The 17,776-nt window shown below is 52.8% G+C and overlaps 1 protein-coding gene across 10 annotated transcripts in view; it reads left to right on the top strand.

The window, feature by feature from the left end:
* NRBP2 (nuclear receptor binding protein 2) overlaps positions 1–17,776 on the top strand; it is a 64,268-nt gene that overhangs the window by 25,145 nt on the left and 21,347 nt on the right. For 8 of the 10 annotated variants that reach the window (XM_073329762.2, XM_073329763.2, XM_073329757.2 and 5 more), the window contains exons 2-7: positions 2,002–2,124; positions 2,579–2,680; positions 2,939–3,028; positions 4,123–4,163; positions 4,257–4,351; positions 7,277–7,300. In XM_073329762.2, the coding sequence (XP_073185863.1) occupies positions 2,002–2,124; positions 2,579–2,680; positions 2,939–3,028; positions 4,123–4,163; positions 4,257–4,351; positions 7,277–7,300 (475 nt within the window). The remainder of the gene's footprint in view (positions 1–2,001; positions 2,125–2,578; positions 2,681–2,938; positions 3,029–4,122; positions 4,164–4,256; positions 4,352–7,276; positions 7,301–17,776) is intronic. The other 2 variants (XM_073329758.2, XM_073329760.2) reach the window with 1 other exon arrangement.

Raw genomic sequence — 17,776 nt, 5'->3', positions numbered from 1 at the left:
GTGGCTGTGGCCCCCTGGGCTGTGGCTGTAGCCCCAGGGTGCCCCCCGGGCTGTGGCTGTAGCCCCAGGGTGTGGCTGTAGCCTCTGGGCTGTGGCTGTAGCCCCCGGGCTGTGGCTGTAGCCCCAGGGTGCCCCCCGGGCTGTGGCTGTAGCCCCAGGGTGTGGCTGTAGCCTCTGGGCTGTGGCTGTAGCCCCCGGGCTGTGGCTGTGGCACCCAGGGTGTGGCTGTAGCCCCAGGGTGTGGCTGTGGCCCCCTGGGCTGTGGCTGTAGCCCCAGGGTGTGGCTGTAGCCCCCTCGGGCTGTGGCTGTAGCCCCAGGGTGTGGCTGTAGCCTCTGGGCTGTGGCTGTAGCCCCCGGGCTGTGGCTGTGGCACCCAGGGTGTGGCTGTAGCCCCAGGGTGTGGCTGTGGCCCCCTGGGCTGTGGCTGTAGCCCCCGGGCTGTGGCTGTAGCCCCCTCGGGCTGTGGCTGTAGCCCCAGGGTGTGGCTGTAGCCTCTGGGCTGTGGCTGTAGCCCCCGGGCTGTGGCTGTGGCACCCAGGGTGTGGCTGTAGCCCCAGGGTGTGGCTGTTGCCCCCGGGCTGTGGCTGTGGCCCCCTGGGCTGTGGCTGTAGCCCCAGGGTGTGGCTGTAGCCCCCTCGGGCTGTGGCTGTAGCCCCAGGGTGTGGCTGTAGCCCCCGGGCTGTGGCTGTAGCCCCCTCGGGCTGTGGCTGTAGCCCCCCCTTGGGCTGTGGCTGTGGCCCCCTGGGCTGTGGCTGTAGCCCCCTCGGGCTGTGGCTGTAGCCCCCAGGCTGTGGCTGTAGCCCCAGGGTGTGGCTGTAGCCCCCTGGGCTGTGGCTGTAGCCCCCTCGGGCTGCGGCTGTAGCCCCCCCTCGGGCTGTGGCTGTAGCCCCCCCTTGGGCTGTGGCTGTGGCCCCCTGGGCTGTGGCTGTGGCCCCCTCGGGCTGTGGCTGTGGCACCCAGGCTGTGGCTGTGGCCCCCTCGGGCTGTGGCTGTGGCCCCCTCGGGCTGTGTCTGTAGCCCCCGGGCTGTGGCTGTAGCCCCCCGGGCTGTGGCTGTGGCACCCAGGCTGTGGCTGTGGCCCCCTCGGGCTGTGGCTGTGGCCCCCGGGCTGTGGCTGTAGCCCCCTCGGGCTGTGGCTGTAGCCCCTGGGCTGTGGCTGTAGCCCCCGGGCTGTGGCTGTAGCCCCAGGCTGTGGCTGTGGCCCCCTGGGCTGTGGCTGTAGCCCCAGGGTGTGGCTGTAGCCTCTGGGCTGTGGCTGTAGCCCCCGGGCTGTGGCTGTAGCCCCCTCGGGCTGTGGCTGTAGCCCCCGGGCTGTGGCTGTAGCCCCAGGGTGTGGCTGTAGCCCCAGGGTGTGGCTGTAGCCCCCGGGCTGTGGCTGTAGCCCCAGGGTGTGGCTGTAGCCTCTGGGCTGTGGCTGTAGCCCCCGGGCTGTGGCTGTGGCACCCAGGGTGTGGCTGTAGCCCCAGGGTGTGGCTGTAGCCCCCTCGGGCTGTGGCTGTAGCCCCCTCGGGCTGTGGCTGTAGCCCCCAGGCTGTGGCTGTGGCCCCCTGGGCTGTGGCTGTGGCCCCAGGGTGTGGCTGTAGCCCCCGGGCTGTGGCTGTAGCCCCCTCGGGCTGTGGCTGTAGCCCCAGGGTGTGGCTGTAGCCCCCGGGCTGTGGCTGTAGCCCCCGCTCGGGCTGTGGCCATAGAGGCCTAGTGCCATGGACACTGCGTTCCAGCCACCGGAGGCAGCAGAACAGTTCCGTTTTAAAGCTGGGAGCCAGAGCAGCTGCACCACGGCGGCTGCCATGTGCGGGAAAGGGAGCGGGAGGCTGGCTGGGGATGCACAAGCTTTCTGTACTGCCGGGCTTGGCCGGCTGCATCCTTCCCCTGGCCTGCACATGACCTGCGAGCTCCCCCGTCCCCTCTCCCCGGCTCGCTCTGTGTGCTGGCGAGACGCTGGGGGCCTGAAGGCCTGGCTAGTGCCTCTTGCTGTCTCATCCCCTGTGCGTGCCTTGCAGGTGAACCAGGGGAACATGCCGGGGATCCAGAGCACCTTCCTGGCCATGGACACGGAGGAGGGCGTAGAGGTGGTGTGGAATGAGCTGCACTTCACAGACAAGAAGGCCTTCAAGGCCCACGAGGTGAGTGGCTCCTTCCTGCTCCCGTGCCCTGTGGGGACACAGCTGGCTGGAAAAGCCCCTTCCTCCACTCACCAGTTCCCTGAAACCCCAGACCTGCAGCTCCCCGCTGGCTACAGCTCACGTTCCTTCTGCCTGTACATTCTCCTTGAAATGTTGCTCATCTCCTCCCCTAAAAGACAGTCCCTCCATAACATCAGCGATCACTCCCCTTGCCTCCTGCATGCTCAGAGACAGCTCTCCTGTCGCTCCTGCCCTTGTCTCTGAGACAGTGCCCTGTACCTCCTCCCCTTATCCTTTGCAGACAGCCCCATAGTACCCTGTGCACCCTCAGGTAGGTCCTGGTGTGCCCTGCACCCCCAGACTGCTGCCCTGAAGCTCACTCCCCATCATGGCCTCTGCCCCACCCCGACATGCCAGCCGATGCCCCCTTGCTCACCTTGCCCCCTGTCCACAGGAGAAGATCAATACCATGTTTGAGCAGCTGGTGGTTGTGGATCATCCCAATATTGTGAAGTTGCATAAATACTGGCTGGATGTGAAGGACTCCAAGGCCCGGGTAAGGGGGTACCGGGGCGAGGGGGCAGGGGAGCTTCCCGAGGGCGGGGATGCCAGTGCCCTGCCGGACGGGGATCCTGGCTCAGGTGCTTCTCCTCCTCCCCCTTCCCAGCGGTGCACGGAAATCCAGGTCTGGTTCCTGCTCTCTTCCCTGGGCAGCGCTGCGCCAAGGGGTGCGGCTTTTAAGCCCTGGGACCTAATGGCTGTTCTGACCCTCTGGGGCAGTGGCTGAGCTGACACCTCCCTCCCCCTGCACCAGGTGATCTTCATCACAGAATACGTGTCCTCAGGGAGCCTGAAACAGTTCCTGAAGAAAACCAAGAAAAACCACAAGGCCATGAACGCTCGGGTAGGATTCCTCACCCTGTCTGGGAGGGTCTGTAATGGGCGGGTTGCTTAGTGCCCCAGGCCCCTGACGCGAAGACCCCCTCTGTGGAACAGGCGTCAGGTACAGATGGGCATGTAGGGATAACCTGTGAGCAGCACAAACCCTCTGCTTGCTGCTGGGGGTGGCAGCTTGATCAGAACTGGGGACTAAAAGCAGAGCTTCCCTAGGGGCATCTGGGGATAGGAACATCCAGGGTCCCTAAGCAGAACCTGTGGCTCTCATCAGTGTGAAGTCTTTGGACCCTTAGCCAGGGGCATTATCGTCCAACCTGAGCAAGATCTAGCCATAAAAGCCAGGACTCTGACAACCCACTGCTAACTCTGGCACCTCCTAGAGCAGAACTCAGCAACCCCAGAGTCATGCCATAGGGAGGGGACTCTCAATCAGGAGCCTTCCCGTGGAGACAGCCTTAGACTTCAGGAAAGGGAAGAGGCCACCCCCAATCCTTCAAATCTGAAAAACGGCTTGTGGTTATGGCACTGGCCTGGGACACAGGAGCCCTGGGTTCTGTTTCCGTCTGTGGCAATGACTTGTTGCATGAGCATGGGCAAGTCTCTTGTCTCGGTGCCTCAGTTCCCAACCTGCGACATGGGGGTAATACCTCCCTAGGGGTGAGGATAAATCCACTGGGGTCTGTGATGCTCCGGCAATGGGGCCAAAGAAGAACCAAGTCACATGGGTTTTGAGCCCCTTGTTTTCTCTGAGTGCTGTCCCAGGCCCCCCAGTTCCTACAGGTAAGAATCACGCCTGCTAGGTTCTCAACCTAGCTAGGATTTTTTCAGGTAGCTGCTGTAGGGGAGATTAAGGTGGCCCATCTGTGTGCTCTGGTCTCCTGATTGAAACAGGCCTTCTCCAAAGGGACCGTATCTGGGACCCTGCTGCTAGTGAGTGGTCCCTCCCTGGGGGAGAAGGGGCCTGGGGGCCTTGCACAGGGGATGTTCACACAAAGCCCTGTGGAGCAGATTGTAGGGAATGATCCTGCTCTCCTCTCTGGGTACTAGGCAGGCTGTGATGGGGCTTCCCTATCTGACAGGGCGCTCTGATCTCTCCTCTAGGCCTGGAAGCGCTGGTGCACACAGATCCTCTCTGCTCTCAGGTGAGCCTCCTCCCCACCCGTGCTGTTGCCTGGCTTGCCACTTCGTGCTCAGCAGACTGGTAACACTTCAGGGGGGCTCTGCTCTTTCTACAGCTTCCTGCATTCCTGTGATCCGCCCATCATCCACGGCAACCTGACGAGTGACACTATCTTCATCCAGCACAATGGCCTCATAAAGATTGGCTCAGGTACCGGGCAGAGGGCCCCTTCCCCTCTGCTGCCAGGGTGAATGGTCACTGTGAAGAGGCTTCCCCCAGCTAAGAGATGTGAACTCAGGGGGTTGAGTGGGTGGCTCTGAGGCACCTTTGCCCCCGTGGCTACTTCACCCCTCTGGCCTCTTGCCAGACTCCCTAGTCCAGGGCATGGCCCCATGGCTTACTCACCCTGGACTTCCTCCTGGTACCTGTACAGCTCCTGTTCTCCCTAGCAAGTGCCTGTAGGCCCCTTCTCTGCAGCTTCCTCCTTTCTCTGCCCCTGCTTCCCAGCCAGCGAAACAGACTTAGCTGTGTGGTCACTGGCTGCCACCAACTCCAGTTACTAAATACCTAGCTGTTTGTATTCTCTCATTCCGCCCCGTCCGCTGCCTTTCTCATGCTACCCCCCATTTCCTGATATTTGTACTTAATAACCTCATGTAACTTCTTTCTGTAAGACATTGACATTTCTCAGAAAGCTTTTCCTTTTCTTTCTCAAAGCCCTGACGTACCATAACAGGTGATCAGATGTTTCCTCTCCCTTCCCGTGCTCCCATAGTCCATCTTTGTGTTTCATGTATTCAAAAAAATTTTTTGTTTAAACCAGAATGGCCAGGTAGTGCCCTAAACAAAATTACTTCATTTTTCCTGCCCAGACCCTGAGGCGTGTTGTTATCCTCAACTCTAGGGCACAACTCAGAAAGTCTTATGCCTTTTTTTCCCATTGATCCAAATTTTTGGCCATTCCTCTTTTAACTTTTCCTGTCCTAAGTTTTCAAATTCCTGTTTATTCAAGGATATTTCTATGGCAATCCTTCCATTTTTTACCATGCTTGCCTAGCTCTTTTGTCTGCCATTTCATCCCGTTCCCTCGACATACACTGGGATCCAGGCTAGTGCTACATGGTGCATATCATTTAATTGATTACATCACTTCTACATACGGAGACACCCTTTTTATTCCGGCAGAGAGTCCTGTGGCACCTTCTAGACCAACAGACGTATTGGAGCAGGAGCTTTCGTGGGTGAACACCCCCTTCTTGCCGCTTTTACAGACCCAGACTAACACGGCTGCCCCTCTGATCCTTTTTATTCCCTTACTCAGAAAAACGGCTGCTGCTGCTGGACGTACAAATTAATGCCAACATTATTGCTACTGGTTCCGCTGCCGTGGCAGCTATAAAGTCAGATATTCTTTTAAATACACCAGTTCCTAATTCTGGTACTCAATACGCTGTCTCTACTCTTCCTGCTTTTTCTGCAGTGTAGCGGATGATCCATCTGCAAATATTGGGCAAGAACATAAGAATAGCCACAGTGAGTCAGACAAATGGTCCATCTAGCCCAGTATCTTCTCTTTTGACAGTGCCCAGTGCCAGATGCTTCAGAGGGAGTGAAGAGAACAATGTACCACGTGATCCGTTCCCTGTGGTACAGTCCCAAGTTCTAGGAGTCAGAGGTTTAGAGACCCCAGAGCATGGGGTTGCATCCCTGCCCATCTTGGCTAATAACCATTGATGGACCTGTCCTCTATGAATTTATCTAATTCTCTTTTGAACCCAGTTATACTTTTGGCCTTCACAATATCCCCTGGCAGCGAATTCCACAGCTTGACTGTGTGGTGTGTGAAGAAACACTTTGTTTCTTTTAAACCTGTTAGTTTTACTGGGTGACCCCAGGTTCTTGTGTTATGCGAAAGGGTGAATAAGACTTCCTTGTTCACTTTCTCCATATACTGTTTGTGATTTTACAGACCTCAGTTGTATCCCATTGGCTGGTAGGGGAACCTGGGCCCACCCACAACTCCAGGTTCCAGCCCCAGGACTCTTTGACTAGCAATCCAGGTCTGCTCAGTCTCAGTCCTTCTTGCTGTTTCCCTGAGCTCCTTCCTACCCCACCTCTCTATCTCCTGGTCTATCTCGGGGTTTGCCACTGCAGCTTCCCTTGCTCCCTGCGGCTACTTCTCCCCTCTCAACCTCTTGCCAGATTCTCTAGTCCAGTGTTTCTCATCATTTTGTGCTGGCGACCCCCTGAGGACTTAAAAAAACTCGTGACCCCCTACTAGAAAAAAATTGCTACCCCTACCTTAAGCTTGGGGCTTCGGGCTGAAACCTGTAAGTTAGCTTTGCAGGGCCCCCTGTGGCATGGGGCCCCTGGCAATTGCCCTGCTTCCTACCCCCTAATGCCAGCCCTGCTTGCGACTCCGCTCCTCAAACCTCTCCCACCACCCCCAGGCCTCCCGGTGGAGAAACACTGCTCTAGTTCAAGGCATGAGGCCAGGGCTATCTCTCCCCTGGACTTCCCCCTTCCTCCTGACCAGCTCCCTTTCTGCAGCTGCCTACCGCTTTCACATCAGCTTAATAATCCTGGGCTTCATCTCCAGCATGTGAGGTAAATTGGTCTTTTCTGGCTTGTGTGAGGTGACGACCCCGTCACAGGTGACCCACAGGGAGCCAGGTCGGGGGGGGACCTCTGGCCCGGGTAGGAGTGGGGGTGTGTGACCAGCAGGAAGCCGGGTAGGTGGGTGCATGGGGTGTTCTGTAGGCAGGTGTGTTAGATGGCTCTGCCCCAGGTGGTGGTGGGGGAGTGACCCATAGGCAGCTGGGTGGCTGGCTGGCTGGCTCTGGCCTGGGCAGGTGAAGGCAGTGACCTGCAGGCAGGTGGGTGGGTGGCTCTGGCCTGGGCAGGTGAAGGCAGTGACCTGTAGGCAGGGTGGGTGGGTGGCTCTGGCCCGGGTGGGTGAGGGGAGTGACCTGCAGGCAGGGTGGGTGGGTGGCTGGCTCTACCCTGGGTGGGTGAGGGGGGTGACCTGGGTGCATCACTGAATGATATTATTTGGAGTTAACATCTCCCTTCCGCCTGTCTCCCCTCCTGCCATCTCTCTGCTCTTCCTGGTCTGGACCTGCTCCCACCCTGCAGTCTGGCACAGGGTATTTGCAAATGGTGAGTATCTCCCCTGTCATCTCTCCTAGCCTGTCCATCCCTTCAGCTTTAGATCCTGAGTGTCCCTCTTCTCAAATCTGACCCCCCGATGGGGCATGACCCCACAGGTGGGACATGTTGTATTAATCTCAAGGGCCAGAAGAGTTAGAGGTGTTTATGAACTTTTTCACTGTCCAACATGAAAATAGTGATATTCAGGTTTGGGGGAGGAGTTCTACGGAGGCTTTGGTTTTACTCGGCTGCTTGCCAAACACCCAAAAGTGTTCATTCTAAAGTTGAACATTTATTTGGTCAAACACAAGAAAGAACAAGAAATTTAAACAAGCATTTCATATTGAAGCTGAAATTGAGTGATTATGCAAAACAATCAAATGTCTCTCTCCTTTTGGAAGTAAAATATCAGAGCGTCTTATTTCCAGAATAATCTTTCCTTGATGAAAAGGAAGGGCTAACTTTACTCTGCCCTGATGTGGGAAGGGTATGCACTTCTCCTGCTTCTAACAGACAGACTGATACAAGTTGGAGGAGAAGTAGGAAAGGGAGGTTGTGGAAGCTCTTTCGCTGGAGGTTTTCAAAAGGAGGCTGGAGAGCCGTCTGTCTGGGATAGCTTAGACCCAACGAATGCTGCACTGTGGCAGGGGGTTAGACTGGGTGACCCCTGCAGTCCCTTTTAACCCTGTGGTTCGATATGATTCTATGATAGCAAAGGGGGGGAATCCGGCTTTTGTTGATGTCTGTGGAACTAACTCGGGATGGCTGGTCAGCCATGGGTGGCCCACAGAGTCTGGTGCTTGGACCCTGGTTCCCACCAGTCAGAAATGTAATTTGGCTGGGTCTTTTCTCCTGATCCAGGGCAGGCTGGTGGACAGGTCATTGCTTGGTGCCAACACAGTGCTGTGGCCAGGGCCGTTCCTAGCCATTTGGGTGCCCTATGCAGCCCCCTCCCTCGCTGGGGGGCTATGTGGGGCCCAAGGCCTCCCCTCTGCCCAGGGTCTGGGAGGCAGGAGCTGTGAGGGGGCACTTTTGGGGGCCCCACAGGCCCAGAATGGCCCGGGGGATTAGCGGGGCACCGGGAGCAGCCTGCTCCGCCTCCCTCGCCCTGGCCCCAGCTGTGTTGCTCGGGGGAGGGGGCTTGGGGAAGGGATCCCTCCCCCACCCACCAGCAGCGGCGGGAAGCAAAGCAGCCCGGCCCCAGCCCGCTCCACTCCGCCAGCTCCCAGCTGCGGCGCTCCACTTCCCGCCGCCGGTGAGTGCCGGGGGCATCCTTTCCCCAACCTCCCTGCACTCACCGGTGGCGGGAAGCGGAGTGACGTGGCTGGGAGCTGGCGGAGTGGAGCAGGCTGGGGCCGCGTTGCTCCGATTCCCGCTGCTGCTGGTGAGTGCGGGGTCACTGGGGGAAGAGGTGGAATGGGGGCGGCCGTTTTACCCTTGGGGACCTGAAATATAGAAACCCTAGGTGAGACAAGATGAGCTGGGATACTAGGTGGGATGGGCGATGAGGTTTTTGGGTTTTTTTTCAAAATCTCCTTTTAAGAACCCCACAAAGGGAAAAAGGGGGTGGCATAGCCCACCCCCTCATTATTTTGTTCACCAATTAGGCCTAATATCCACCACACCAATTCTGGTTCATTAATTTCATAGAATCATAGAATAGAATCATAGAATCTCAGGGTTGGAAGGGACCCCAGAAGGTCATCTAGTCCAACCCCCTGCTCAAAGCAGGACCCATTCCCAGTTAAATCATCCCAGCCAGGGCTTTGTCAAGCCTGACCTTAAAAACCTCTAAGGAAGGAGATTCTACCACCTCCCTAGGTAACGCATTCCAGTGTTTCACCACCCTCCTAGTGAAAAAGTTTTTCCTAATATCCAATCTAAACCTCCCCCACTGCAACTTGAGACCATTACTCCTCGTTCTGTCATCTGCTACCACTGAGAACAGTCTAGAGCCATCCTCTTTGGAACCCCCTTTCAGGGAGTTGAAAGCAGCTATCAAATCCCCCCTCATTCTTCTCTTCTGCAGGCTAATTTCTGGCTCCACATCCTCTATTGTTAGCAAGCATGATTTCAGCAGTTCTTGAATCATATCAGTGGGTCCTTTTTGTTTGGACTAATCCAATTTCTGTCTGATTCTCTTGCACTTGTTCATATCATTCATTTGTTGAAAACAATTCGACTTGTTTTCCATGGTTAATTTCCAAGTAGATAAAAAGTGATGGATGTCACGTTCCCCTCTGGTGTTATCTGGACAGATGATCTGCTAGGCAACTCCAATCCTTGACTCTGGGGCCAGCCTTAACCTGCTCTGCTGTGAGAACCTCCACTCCTGGGCTGTTCACGCACAGCCTCTGGCATGTAAGCTGTTCCCAGCTACTTGCAAGTAAATGACACTAGCCAATATCTCCAGTCCCAGACACAACCCTAGGAACCTCCATCTTGCAGTGTCCAGTTATGCCCACTGAATGCTGCAAGCTTATATGAGTTAATCAATTTAACAAAGAAATTGATATGTACCAGGCTTGTTGTCCCAAGGGGAACCTCTGATACACTTCAAACCAAACGCCCTGCTTCAGGTAGAATAAACAAACACATTTATTAACTATAAAGATAGATTTTAAGTGATTATAAGTCAAAGCACAACAAGTCAGATTTGGTCAAATGAAATAAAAGCAAAACGCATTCTAAGCTGATGGTAACACTTTCAGTGCCCTTACAAACTCCGATGCTTCCCACCACAGGCTGGCTGGTTGCTCTTCAGCCAGGCTCTTCCCTTTGATCAGCGCTTCAGTCGCTTGGTGGTGGTGGCTGTAGATGTAGGTGGAAGAGAGAGAGAGGATGGCAAATGTCTCTCCCTTTTATCAGGTCTTTTCTTCCCTCTTGGCTTTGCCCCTCCCCCCCTTTCAGAGTCAGGTGAGCATTACTGAGTCTCTCCAAGCAAGGTTGAGCAATTCCCCTGGTGTGGCCTCATGCAGGTGAGTCATTGCATTGTCGCTCCATTGCTGGACAAGGGCTGTGGATGGGTTGTTTCACACCCTGTCCGGGCGTTGGTTACTTTCCTTGCTGTTGCCTCTGGGGAGCTAATATCTGGCTGATTTCCCCAACTTACAGCATGTTTTAGTAACTTCATATGCACTAAAGATATACACATCTATGGACAGAGAAATCACTTCCAGCAGATCATAACCTTTCCCCTGATCCCTTACAAGGCATGCTTTATATGTAAGATCATGATTATATGAAAATGAGCACTATGGGGGTTACAGCACGCTCCCCCAAGGTATATAATGTCACACCTCCCCCCTTAGTTTACTGGAAGCAGGTTACTCACTGACTAGCTCAAAGGCAGTTTGTGTTATAGTTCTCTAGGCACCCAGCCATCAAGCCATGAGGCAGCATGTCTCAGTTTCCCCATTCACACACAGCAAACCAGGTTTTTCTGCTATGATAAGTTTTAAACCTGTTTACAGCTATTAATTGAAAAGTAGAATCATAGAATCATAGAATATCAGGGTTGGAAGGGACCCCTGAAGGTCATCTAGTCCAACCCCCTGCTCGAAGCAGGACCAATTCCCAGTTAAATCATCCCAGCCAGGGCTTTGTCAAGCCTGACCTTAAAAAACTCTAAGGAAGGAGATTCTACCACCTCCCTAGGTAACGCATTCCAGTGTTTCACCACCCTCTTAGTGAAAAAGTTTTTCCTAATATCCAATCTAAACCTCCCCCACTGCAACTTGAGACGATTACTCCTCGTTCTGTCATCTGCTACCATTGAGAACAGTCTAGAGCCATCCTCTTTGGAACCCCCTTTCAGGTAGTTGAAAGCAGCTATCAAATCCCCCCTCATTCTTCTCTTCTGCAGGCTAAACATCCCAGCTCCCTCAGCCTCTCCTCATAAGTCATGTGTTCTAGACCCCTAATCATTTTTGTTGCCCTTCGCTGGACTCTCTCCAATTTATCCACATCCTTCTTGTAGTGTGGGGCCCAAAACTGGACACAGTACTCCAGATGAGGCCTCACCAATGTCGAATAGAGGGGAACGATCACGTCCCTCGATCTGCTCGCTATGCCCCTACTTATACATCCCAAAATGCCATTGGCCTTCTTGGCAACAAGGGCACACTGCTGACTCATATCCAGCTTCTCGTCCACTGTCACCCCTAGGTCCTTTTCCGCAGAACTGCTGCCTAGCCATTCGGTCCCTAGTCTGTAGCGGTGCATTGGATTCTTCCATCCTAAGTGCAGGACCCTGCACTTATCCTTATTGAACCTCATCAGATTTATTTTGGCCCAATCCTCCAATTTGTCTAGGTCCTTCTGTATCCTATCCCTGCCCTCCAGCGTATCTACCACTCCTCCCAGTTTAGTATCATCCGCAAATTTGCTGAGAGTGCAATCCACACCATCCTCCAGATCATTTATGAAGATATTGAACAAAAGCGGCCCCAGGACCGACCCTTGGGGCACTCCACTTGATACCGGCTGCCAACTAGACATGGAGCCATTGATCACTACCCGTTGAGCCCGACAATCTAGCCAGCTTTTTACCCACCTTATAGTGCATTCATCCAGCCCATACTTCCTTAACTTGCTGACAAGAATACTGTGGGAGACCGTGTCAAAAGCTTTGCTAAAGTCAAGAAACAATACATCCACTGCTTTCCCTTCATCCACAGAACCAGTAATCTCATCATAAAAGGCGATTAGATTAGTCAGGCATGACCTTCCCTTGGTGAATCCATGCTGGCTGTTCCTGATCACTTTCCTCTCATGCAAGTGCTTCAGGATTGATTCTTTGAGGACCTGCTCCATGATTTTTCCAGGGACTGAGGTGAGGCTGACTGGCCTGTAGTTCCCAGGATCCTCCTTCTTCCCTTTTTTAAAGATTGGCACTACATTAGCCTTTTTCCAGTCATCCGGGACTTCCCCCGTTCGCCACGAGTTTTCAAAGATAATGGCCAATGGCTCTGCAATCACAGCCGCCAATTCCTTCAGCACTCTCGGATGCAACTCGTCCGGCCCCATGGACTTGTGCACGTCCAGCTTTTCTAAATAGTCCCTAACCACCTCTATCTCCACAGAGGGCTGGCCATCTCTTCCCCATTTTGTGATGCCCAGCGCAGCAGTCTGGGAGCTGACCTTGTTAGTGAAAACAGAGGCAAAAAAAGCATTGAGTACATTAGCTTTTTCCACATCCTCTGTCACTAGGTTGCCTCCCTCATTCAGTAAGGGGCCCACACTTTCCTTGGCTTTCTTCTTGTTGCCAACATACCTGAAGAAACCCTTCTTGTTACTCTTGACATCTCTTGCTAGCTGCAGCTCCAGGTGCGATTTGGCCCTCCTGATATCATTCCTACATGCCCGAGCAATATTTTTATACTCTTCCCTGGTCATATGTCCAACCTTACACTTCTTGTAAGCTTCTTTTTTATGCTTAAGATCCGCTAGGATTTCACCATTAAGCCAAGCTGGTCACCTGTCATATTTACTATTCTTTCGACTCATTGGGATGGTTTGTCCCTGTAACCTCAACAGGGATTCCTTGAAATACAGCCAGCTCTCCTGGACTCCTTTCCCCTTCAAGTTAGTCCCCAGGGGATCCTGGCCATCCGTTCCCTGAGGGAGTCGAAGTCTGCTTTCCTGAAGTCCAGGGTCCGTATCCTGCTGCTTACCTTTCTTCCCTGCGTCAGGATCCTGAACTCAACCAACTCATGGTCACTGCCTCCCAGATTCCCATCCACTTTTGCTTCCCCCACTAATTCTACCCGGTTTGTGAGCAGCAGGTCAAGAAAAGCGCCCCCCCCCCAGTTGGTTCCTCCAGCACTTGCACCAGGAAATTGTCCCCTACGCTTTCCAAAAACTTCCTGGATTGTCTATGCACCGCTGTATTGCTCTCCCAGCAGATATCAGGAAAATTAAAGTCACCCATGAGAATCAGGGCATGCGATCTAGTAGTATTATCATAAGGTTGAACATCCGTGTCAAAATTCTTATCCCCAAAACTTAACATTAATACTAAAATGTCTATCTCAGATGTGCATTTACAAGTATCTTTATGATACCACGCCCTCTGTTCAGATAGTGTAGTTTGAGTTTAGTTTGTTCATTACCCATGGTGTCCTTTGACTCTCTCCCATTTAATCAGTCACTGGCTTTTCCTTCCCCCGAGTGTTCCCCTCTGTGTGGGCTCTTAATTTAATCATGTTTCTGGAATTTTGGTGCCTCTGGGTCCGGCAATGTAGGTGTTCAGGGGATCTTGCACATTGTCTGGCCCTTTGGGGAGTGGTCTCCCAACCCCAGGACTGTACAAATGTAGAAATCCAGCTCCCCTTTAGGGGTTACCCTGTGTTTCCGCCTCCCAGCACTGAGTCCTCCCCGCCCCCTAGAGAGCTGTGATCTGTGCTCTCTGGGCTAGGAGTGTTTAACCTTTGATCAGATTCACCTTTTCCCAGCAGCTTTCCCATAACTGCTCCCTGCCTCTCACCAGCCTGTGGGAAAACACCCCCCCCCCCTCAGTTGGGCTATTTGTATTCTCACAAACGACCCCCTGGCAACTTCCTGGTCCCAACTCCTCTGTTATCACAGGCATTGGAGCTGCATCTTGATGTAAGGAGACACAGTTACTTTCCAAAAACTTATCAGAAATAGCATCCTGAAAAATGGGACCTGGATTGGGGCGCCCTCCGCCACCCTTTCTCTGTCCCTCAGAAGTCAGCGGTGTGACTGCTCCCCTCCACGAGGTCAGTTACACAGTTCCCTCTCAAAATCTGGGTCACAGGCTGAGTGCCTGGGTGCACAGACGCTGAGCCAGCCATCCTCCGAGTGTCCTGGGCATCCTGCCCCGAGTGACTAGGGAGGAGACGTTCCTGTACCCCCACTATTCCTTCCACAGTTTCCTCCTCTGGGCTCCCTCCGAAGACACATTTCTCTGTGCTCCCTGGGAAGGGTTCTATCCTTTGTTCAGCTGCAGAATTCTGGTTCAGCTGCAACCTGCTGGCAGTTAACCTGGGTAGTTCTCTCCCTGGCAGGCATCACACCCCGTCCCTTCCTGATGTGGTGTTGCCTCCAGCTGCAATGCAGGAGTTGGTCTCACCCTCCCGCCTGTAAGCGTGTGGCTTCGCCCAGCTGCAGAAGAATCAAGGAGACTCCCTCCCATTCTCTTAGCAGTTCCTGAGACCTTCCCCTTTCCCTCGGGGGTCCCAGCATAAAACTCCCTCCTGCTGCAGGCAAATACTTTAACCTGAGCTACACGGAAAAAATCGTAATCAAGGAGCAGGTTGAATAGGAGATGTTCCATTACCCCCACAGTCAGAACACTTTCCAAACCTTCCCACACCACATGGATTTTAGCTAGTGGTATGAGGAATCTGCTTTCGCCCAGCCTCACAATCTCTGCCATTTGGCCAGGCAACTTACTGGCCTTTGGGACCACACTCTGCTTAACCAGAGAGATCTGGGCCCCTTCTGCCCCAAGTACTCCCTGCCATTAATTTGGACAGCCTTAACATGCTCCATATCTGGTTCTGCAAAGGCTAACCTCACCGAACCAATATGATCGGTTCCAATTGCCTGGGGGGTTCTGTGGTGAGGGCAGCAGAACTCAGATGAGCTATTGGTTGCCTGCTTCCTCCTAGAACAGGGCATTTATTCTCAAGTGATCAATGGAATTACACTGATAGCACCTGTTGGGCTCTTCTGCTTTTACAGGAGATTTGGGATAGGAGTTACCAGTAGAAAAGTGTTTTTGGGAAGGGAATGTTTAGGCTTCTAGCCCCCTTCTCTCTTCCCAGGGATAAAATGGGATTCTCCCTTCCCACCAGTTTTAAACCCCTTTTTCCGTGGCCTGCCCTCAATAGATGCCTGATTCTGTTCAAAGGCGTCAGCTAAAAGGGCCAGCTCATCCCCAGACTTTACATCTTTGTCCCACAGACACTGCTTCACATCCACCTGACACACACCTAGGAAATGCTCTTGAGCAACAAGATCCAGCATTCCCTCAAACCTGCCACCTCTTTACCCCTCACCCGTTTTCCCAACAAATCTTTCATTTTGTTTACATACTCCCCATTACTGATACCAATATGCTTAAGATTCCTAAATTTAACTTGATATGATTAACGGGTAAACTGAAAACTTCGCAAAACAGTATCTTTAAATTTACAACAGTCTAAAGCATCTTCAGTAGGCATTCCATTGAATACGTTTTGAGCTTTACCAGTTAATTTCGCAATCAGGGTAGGAACTCTCTCATCATCAGGGATTTCATGTATTACACACAGCCTTTCGATGGTGGTCAGATATTCAGCAACAACATCCTCTTCACTGTATGCAGGACATAAGTTGTGCCCGCAAGGGCTAGGGGGGAAGATACCAGTGAAAGGAGGACACTCAGGCCTAAGAATAGTAAACTATGCTTTATTGAAGGAAGGAAGAACTTACGCTCCAATCTGCGCGGGGAGCCCCTAGGATGCGCAGAGGGGCTGCAGGGGACTCTGGCTGTTCGGGACAGCTGACCAGGCAGGACTCCGCCGGGGGGGGAGTCCTCTGCAGCACTATATTCTCTGCTCTTATCTCAGGGCTACATGGGGTCAACAGCTGGCTACATTCTTATATGTACGATTTATGCTTATTACATAAACTGACTCGTTTACAGGCAAAAATATGCTGAGCTATGCTACAATGTCTTTTGGCAGGATCTGTCGGACAAAGTTAAGTGAAACTGCCTGCATCCTCCGCTTACATCCAGTCACATACTCAGTCCACCACTTAGCTCCTCGCCAATCTTCCGCAACCTTGCCCCTACATAAGTGTTCCCATTTGTGGATTTTTGCAGTGATGGGAGTCATTGGGGTCAGGGAGCTCTGGTTCTGCTTGTCTAGCAGGTCCAGTTGGTGTTTTCACTCTCTCTCTTTCTTTCTTCCCGCTCTCTTACTCTTTCTTCATGCTCTTTTTCTTCCATGGCTCTTCTGTGTGCAGCCTCCTCTTCTTTGAGCCTCATTTCTGCCTGCCACATTTGAAACTCGCGGTCCTTTGCGTTCTCTTCTGCTTCCAGTCTGGCCAGCTCTAGTTTTGTAGCTGCCTCACTGGTAGTCATTTTTCTGCTTTCTTATGCTTATTTCCCTCACCCGAAATACACAAACAGAAAATAACAAAACTGTGACCTCCTCCTGACTGTTCTTAGCCACTGCACTTAAGACTCACTTACAATCACAAATATCAGTGCTTAAAGTGTGAACTTCACTTGGAGTAACAAGCCATACATATACCCTGCTCGCTGCGCCACTGTGACGTTCCCCTCTGGTGTTATCTGGACCGGTGATCTGCTAGGCCACTCCAATCATTGACTCTGGGAGCCAGCCTTACCATGCACTGCTGTGAGAACCTCCACTCCTGGGCTGTTCACGCACAGCCTCTGTCATGTAAGCTGCTCCCAGCTACTTGCAAGCGAATGACACTAGCCAATATCTCCAGTCCCAGACACAACCCTAGGAACCTCCATCTTGCAGTGTCCAGTTATGCCCACTGAATGCTGCAAGCTTATATGAGTTAATCAATTTAACAAAGAAATTGATATGTACCAGGCTTGTTGTCCCAAGGGGAACCTCTGATACACTTCAAACCAAATGCCCTGCTTCAGGTAGAATAAACAAACACATTTATTAACTATAAAGATAGATTTTAAGTGATTATAAGTCAAAGCACAACAAGTCAGATTTGGTCAATTGAAATAAAAGCAAAACGCATTCTAAGCTGATGGTAACACTTTCAGTGCCCTTACAAACTCCGATGCTTCCCACCACAGGCTGGCTGGTTGCTCTTAGAATCATAGAATCATAGAATATCAGGGTTGGAAGGGACCTTAGGAGGTCATCTAGTCCAACCCCCTGCTCAAAGCAGGACCAATCCCCAACTAAATCATCCCAGCCAGGGCTTTGTCAAGCCTGACCTTAAAAACCTCAAAGGAAGGAGATTCTACCACCTCCCTAGGTAACCCAGTCCAGTGCTTCACCACCCTCCTAGTGAAAAAGTTTTTCCTAATATCCAACCTAAACCTCCCCCACTGCAACTTGAGACAATTGCTTCTTGTTCTGTCATGTGCTACCACTGAGAACAGCCTAGATCCATCCTCTTTGGAACCCCCTTTCAGGTAGTTGAAAGCAGCTATCAAATCCCCCCTCATTCTTCTCTTCTGCAGACTAAATAATCCCAGTTCCCTCAGCCTCTCCTCTTAAATCATGTGTTCCAGTCCCCTAATCATTTTTGTTGCCCTCCGCTGGACGCTTTACAATTTTTTCACATCCTTCTTGTAGTGTGGGGCCCAAAACTGGACACAGTACTCCAGGTGAGGCCTCACCAATGTCGAATAGAGGGGAACAATCACGTCCCTCAATCTGCTGGCAATGCCCCTATTTATACAGCTCAAAATGCCATTGGCCTTCTTGGCAACAAGGGCACACTGTTGACTCCTATCCAGCTTCTCGT

This window comes from Lepidochelys kempii, chromosome 2, assembly GCF_965140285.1.
Source record: "Lepidochelys kempii isolate rLepKem1 chromosome 2, rLepKem1.hap1, whole genome shotgun sequence".
NCBI classification, from domain to species: domain Eukaryota; kingdom Metazoa; phylum Chordata; order Testudines; family Cheloniidae; genus Lepidochelys; species Lepidochelys kempii.
This window is presented reverse-complemented; position numbering and strand designations above follow the sequence as displayed.